The sequence below is a fragment of the Myxocyprinus asiaticus genome, chromosome 19 (genome assembly GCF_019703515.2).
Source record: "Myxocyprinus asiaticus isolate MX2 ecotype Aquarium Trade chromosome 19, UBuf_Myxa_2, whole genome shotgun sequence".
Taxonomy (NCBI): Eukaryota; Metazoa; Chordata; class Actinopteri; order Cypriniformes; family Catostomidae; genus Myxocyprinus; species Myxocyprinus asiaticus.
Window position 1 is genome coordinate 47763468 of NC_059362.1, and position 6618 is coordinate 47770085.

A 6618-nucleotide genomic window follows, 5' to 3' on the forward strand; every position below is an offset into this window, starting at 1 on the left:
GCTAATGTGAAAATTGGTAATCGTTTTAAAAATGTGTTTCAACATTAATCTTGACGATTAAAGCTTCTAAAATTCCACATCCCAGTGCAACTCTCCTTTACAAATGACTGACTTCCAGTCTATTGTCTGCATTTGCCAAATCCAGTGAAAAGGTGGCTTCAGTCCAGTAAGATGAGAAAATGCAATGAGTACTTTTTAAGTCTTGATTAAAATTGTAGTGAGTAAGAAGTACTTTTTTTCTTTGGAAATGTAAAAGTACATTGTAAAAGTGGAAATGTAAAAGTAAAAGTACAAGTATTCAGTTTAAACTGCTCTCGAGTAAAGTCCAAATCCCCCCAAATAATACTTAAGTATAATAATGAAGTATAATTGCTCGAACTTTACACCTTGCACTTCACAATATCTCTGGCAACAGGTTGGACTTTGTTGAAATCAATATTTTTGTAATTGCCAGGACTGGCCACAGGAGACTTTTGTGTCTGCTACCTCCAAGCAATCCACACTGACCCTTCAAAGCCTGTAACAAAACCCTCTGATGAATTTGTGTAAATATATTAAATCAAGGAGCCATACTTACACTGTCATTTACCAGACACCTTTACCCAAAGGGACTTGCAAATGAGAAACATCATATAAAAGCCAACAATATATGCAGTTTTGCACTTCCAAGTTCCAACAGTAGCTAGATTAGTATAGAAGCTAGATCAGAAGAAAGAGATGGGCACAGAGAGGATTTAAAAAAAAAAATACTAAGTGTCTTATGCTCATGAACTGGCTGAGTGCTCATCAAAGGGATGGGTTTCAGCTATTTCTTCAATGCTGAGATGGTCTCAACAGATCAGGTGGAGGTTGGAAGCTCATTTCACCACAGAGAAATAGAGAATGTGAATGATCTGGATAGGGTCTTTGTGCCTTGCTGTGATGGAACCACCAGACACAGCTTGTTCATTGATCACAGGGAGTGAGAGGGGACTTAGAACTGGAGGAGCAAGTTGTAGTATGAGGGTGCTGTTCCATCCACTGTCCTGAAGGCCAAAGTCAAAGCCTTGAATTTGATGCAGGCAGCTGCAACTAGCCATTGAAGTTAGATCAAGAGAGGGTGACGTGAGCCCTCTTTGGTTGATTGAAGTCCAGATATGCCGCCACATTCCGGACCATCTGCAGTGGCTTAGTCGCACTAGCTGGGAGAACGGCCAGTGGAGTGCTGCAGAAGTAAAGTTTGATTTGACAACAGCTTGGACAAGGACCTCTGCAGCATATTTAGACAAGATGGGTTCGATATTCCTGATGTTGTAAAGCACAAACCTACATGACAGGGCGATTAAGAAGATATGGGCATTGAAGTTTAGATGGTCATCAAACACTACTCCCAGGTTCCTGGCTGTCCTAGTTGGCTTAAGTACTGCTGAACCAAGATTAATAGTGAGGTTGTGGTCAACAGATGTGTTGGCTGGGATTACAAAGAGTTCTTAAGATATGACAAGTAAAGTAGAACATATGTATATAAACTGAAATTGCCATGCTTAATAAGTTAGAAATCCATTCTGTAATGTGACCCCAGGTGATCAAATCTATGACATGTAAAAAAGGAAATAACTTTATAACTTTGCATGTAGAGAAGGTTCTTATAAGCTATGATACATTGTTTTCATTTAATTACTGTAAACCCAGACCTTGCATGTTTTTTTTTATTATTTGTTTTATTATTATGTATATTCATTATGAAAAATCCCCCAAAAATTACAAAATCACCAGTAAACTATAGTGATGGGTGTTTTTGCTTCATAAAGCTTCGAAACTTTTACGAATCATTTGTGTCGAACCAATGCTTCGGAGCCTGCGTCAAACTGGCCTAGTCATGTCATTTCAGCAAACGAGGCTTTGTTACATCACACTGTTTCAAAATAGTTTCTAAATGTTTCATGTTACACAACAGTTGATCCCACAGCGAAACAGTGAAACCCTGAATGAGTGTTAAATGCAGGCATTAACTGATCTCAAGTCAGTTCAGCAATAAATTAGGTCTATAAAATCAGACTGATTGAAACAAGTTGCTGATTTGAATTTACTCATTTTAATTTCCCTGTTGATTACCTTGAGATGTGTTCAGTCAATGAGAAAGAAATTTGAGACATCAGTATTTTGTGATATTAAAGGAGATTTATATGTTTTATAAAAAGTCATTCTGAAATTTCAACTACTGTACGTGATAACTTGCCTTCACTTTCTTTTTTTATTACGTACACCCCAATACAAAACACCAGAATTGTTACATAGCATATTGGTTAAGACTCTAGTCTTAAACTTTAGAGCTCTTGATTTTTGAGTCCCACTATGACCGAGTGTGACTTATTACCATAATGTTTCGTTTTCAAATGTTTATTGCACAGTCTGTCAAACATAAATATTTTTTACAATTTGTTTATACAAAACAAAGTGCTGTTTTAGAATAAAAACAAAACAAAAAATATTGTTTTAAAATTTTAAATACATTTTAAAACAGTAAAAAAGGTAAACGTTTATATGAAGGTCTACATATTCTGCAAAGATTCAGAGCTGTTATTCCAGAATACTGTAGACAACCATGAAACTTTATGACAAATGCAGGGCAGTAAATAATTTCCAATGCCTTGTGTCATTGTAGCTGCTTTGACTCGAGTCTTCTCATTTAATTTATATGCCTGTGACCAGCAGATGACCTCAGCATGCGCTGCTTCGAGTGCTTCAAAACAGTTAATCATTTTCCGAAGCAATTGGTTCAATTGACTCAGAGGTTCGGAAAGCTTCGTTTCTGCCATCACTAGTAAAGGTCAGTTAACTCTTAAGAACTAATAAGAATCACCTTGTAAGTTCCCACTTGTGCAAGTCTGGAGTACCATGATTGTTAATGAACAGGGAGGGGCCATCGGTAAAAAGCTACAGTCTATAGAGCATAAAAGGTCAAAGGGATCCACTTTAATGGTGTGATCAGTGGTGCAGTAATGGCAGAAAGTATGGGTAGATTGTATCTTCTGGCACTTTGTGGGTGGTTTTGTGCTATCTGTCATACTGTTCCACAGTGGAGTATTCGGTCCAAGGGGCCACCAGCTGCAGTTTTCCATCAAAGTTCACAACAAGGGGGGATTCTAGCAAAGAATCCACAAGCTCTTGTGTTCCAGCCAAGTGATCAGCGGCTAGCTCAACAGGCTCTGCAACGGCAGACTCAAAAGTTTCCACCCAAGCAGCCTGTGTCACAGGCAGAGCCTCTTGACAAGTGTACTGTAGCTGATTATGAGCAGATCCAATGTGGACAACCTGGTATCAGTGCTGTGGGGTGTGAAGCTATAAATTGCTGTTTTAATGGACAGCAGTGCTATTATGGGAAAGCAGGCAAGGATGTTGAACCAATGTAACTTTCTATATAAACTGGTTATCTGTGTTAATGTGCTCTGTATCTTACAGTGACTGTCCAGTGTATTAGAGATGGCCAGTTTGTGGTTGTGGTGGCCAGAGATGTTACACTTCCGCAGCTAAGCCTGGATACGGTCCGTCTGTTGGGTGGAAGTGACCCACCATGTGCTCCAGTTGGGTCCACCTCTTCCTTTGTCATCTATCAATTCCCTGTCACTGCTTGTGGCACAAGCATGATGGTGGGTATTGGTGGGCTTTTTCCTTTGCTTGGAAAGGTGTGGATGCTAACCATGTTTCCATTTGCAGGAGGACAGTGGATATGTAGTGTATGAGAACAGAATGACATCATCCTATGAAGTGGGGATTGGACCACTTGGATCCATCACAAGGGACAGTCATTTTGAGTAGGTGATCGATGCTTTAGCTTAAATGTTAACTTTTGGCATGTGCTACAAGCTCCCTGTTTGTCCAGGCTTCTCTTCCAGTGTAGGTATTCTGGCACTGCTGTTCAAGCTCTAGTTGTGGAGGTTAACACCGTTCCTCCACCTCCACCTGTAGCTGCTCCTGGACCACTCCGAGTGGTGCTTAGGCTGGCCAATGGACAATGTGTCACTAAAGGATGTGCTGAAGGTAGTGTATTGGCTATCTTGATTGCTTCCTCAAAAGTTCTGCTGGGTTTAAGTGTTGTCCTCCTGCAGAGGCTGCAGCGTACACGTCCTACTACAGTGATGCTGATTACCCAGTCACAAAAGTCCTGCGAGAACCTGTGTATGTTGAGGTGCACATTTTGGAGAGGACTGACCCAAATATTGTCCTGACGCTGGGACGCTGCTGGGCGACATCAACCCCTGATCCCTTTGGCCTACCTCAGTGGGACCTTCTAGTTAATGGGTGAGTATGACCCCAAGCATTTTGTTTGGTTGGTCTGTTTTGGGCTAGCCCTGACTGTCCCTGTGCCTTCAGATGCCCTTACCAGGATGACCGTTACCTGACTACACTGGTTCCTGTGGATGTCTCCTCTGGTCTTCAGTTCCCAACACACTACAAGCGCTTTATTGTAAAGATGTTCACATTTGTGGATCCTGCATCACTAGCTCCTCTACAGGAAACCGTATGATCCCTACATAACCAACCTTAACATACCTGAACCCTGAATATTGTGCATTCTAATGAATGCTATGGTTATTCCTCTTGCTCAGGTCTTCATCCACTGTAGTACAGCAGTGTGCTATCCCTCTTCCACTAGCTTCTGTGAGCAGAGCTGCAGCAGGCAAAGTGAGTACTTCACTTAAATCAATGGCTTTAGGGTTCTTAATATTGCCCTTACACTTCTCTCCTTTTACAGGAAGGGATGCCCATTTCAAGATGACTTCTAATGGGGAAACCGTGGCTTCTAGTGGAGAAGTTACCCTGGTCATGCCATAACATTGGCTATTACAATAAACTGAACCTAAGATGAACAGTCTGGTGTGAATTCCTGTATCCATATACAACTGTGAAATGAGTGTTAATGAACGTGCTGGCATTGATCACCTGCATCTTGGGGAGGGGGTGCACTAGCCTTGCAAATTTCCTCTTGGCTTCTTGCAATAAAACCCCAGTCTTGCATGCAACTCTTTGATTGCCTAAATGTTCCCCTTAAACTGTGCTCAAGCAGTTAGTGGGGAATGGGGGTTTTAAAGGCTGAGGAAAATGGCAGATGCCCTTCCAAGATGCATAGAAACTACAATGCCTTTTTCACAAACAAAGGGTGTTCTTTCCTACACCAGAATGTGGTATTATATTGCATCACTGCCTGACACTTCAGGTGGGTGGAATAACTTTCACCTCCCTATTGTGCACTTACCAGGTGTAAAAGTACTCCAATTACTTGAGGGAACATTGGAGGACAGTTTCACTCCACAAAGTATCTTGCCAAAAACATTATATTGTACATATAAGCTGAAGTGGGGGGGGGTTGAAACCATAAACAATGGGTCTCTGGCACTGAGAATTTGAGTGTCCCGGAAAATGGCATGAGTTAATACAGCTTATCACAAATCCCATCTAGAAATTATGGTTATGAGGTCTTTTCTCCATTAATTGAGACTGTTTTGTGGTGTGATCGGTGTAGTTAATTCATTTAATTTATACAGCACTTTTGCAACATGCATAATTTCAAAGCAGCTTTACAGAAAATCGTGCTTTTAACATGTAACAAGTATTTGAGTCAGTGTAATTGTAAATTTGTGTTTCAAAATCCATTTGGTAAATCGTATTTATAACCCCAGTGAGCAAGCTGGGGCAAGGAACAAAGCTTCAAGTTGGTTAATGGAGAAAAATAACCTTAGGAGAACCCAGGCTCACGGGGGGCAGTTTCCCTCTGGCTAAACTGCATGAATAAAATGCCAAAAGTTATTTGTGTGCAGTGCAAGCCATGTTTTATAATTAGTAGACTTTGTGTTAAGGGCCAGTGTTTAAACAAAGATTTTGTATGAACTGTATGACTAGTGTCTTTGAAATCCATCCTGGATTAACTGCAGAAGTTCACATAGATGCATTGTCCTTTGTTAGTTGGCTGATGAAGGCCTTTGTTGGCAATTAATAGTCTATGTATTACATTTCAAGAGTGCTGTCCGTCAATAAACAAAGGTGATGCAGGCAAAGATCAATGAGGTGCATCGCAGTTCATTTCGATGAGGTTCGGTGGGGTCCATCCTAAGTCCAAGGTTCAGGCAGTGGCATATGAAGTAACTGATGTCTTACAGTTGGAGTTGGCATCAGTTCATCCTCTGAAGTCCATCATAAAAGACTGAAGTGATGTCTGGCTAGCACCGTGTGGAGGTGAGGATGTGGTTGAGTGCCCGTCTGGGGAGAGAGGAAGTGGTAAGGACATCCACCTGAAATGAATTGTGACTAATTGCCATTTCTATGTTCACAGTGAGAGTGGGGGGGATAAAAGATGGCCCAGTCCAAAAGGAAATATAGACCAGAGACTACGTCTCTGTAGTGTTGTGCTGAAAAGCGGACCTGTCTCATCTTTTATGTAGCAAATCAGACTTTTGTTTGAGTGTGAATCTGCAAAGCGATTTTCTATTATTTTTGTTAACAAAACTCTGATTCACATGGACTGTGAAAACCAGCTCCCGCTTCCTCCTTTGATCCAAATATGAACCTTTGCTACACTGGTGCTGAAACCAGGGACAAGGAGGAAGAGTACCCTGCTACGGAGTCATCTACGCTGCTGGA

At 41.1% G+C, this 6618-nt stretch overlaps 1 protein-coding gene across 1 annotated transcript; it reads left to right on the forward strand.

Annotated features, from left to right (window-relative positions):
- Positions 1 to 2735: 2735 nt before the first annotated feature.
- On the forward strand, positions 2736 to 4840 carry LOC127409681 (zona pellucida sperm-binding protein 4-like). The gene is made up of 8 exons (XM_051644424.1): positions 2736 to 3369; positions 3442 to 3629; positions 3697 to 3794; positions 3863 to 4020; positions 4089 to 4281; positions 4354 to 4501; positions 4590 to 4665; positions 4736 to 4840. The coding sequence occupies exons 1-8, from the start codon at positions 2982 to 2984 to the stop codon at positions 4813 to 4815; spliced, it is 1329 nt and encodes a 442-aa protein (XP_051500384.1). The 5' UTR covers positions 2736 to 2981; the 3' UTR covers positions 4816 to 4840.
- The last annotated feature ends 1778 nt before the right edge of the window (positions 4841 to 6618 follow it).

Excerpts from the sequence above, each read along its gene's own strand:
- LOC127409681 (XM_051644424.1), top strand. The coding sequence starts at position 2,982 with ATGGCAGAAAGTATGGGTAGATTGTATCTTCTGGCACTTTGTGGGTGG. Across the intron at positions 3,370-3,441 it reads GTGCTATTATGGGAAAGCAG|TGACTGTCCAGTGTATTAGA; the intron begins GCAAGGATGTTG and ends TGTATCTTACAG. Across the intron at positions 4,502-4,589 it reads TAGCTCCTCTACAGGAAACC|GTCTTCATCCACTGTAGTAC; the intron begins GTATGATCCCTA and ends CCTCTTGCTCAG.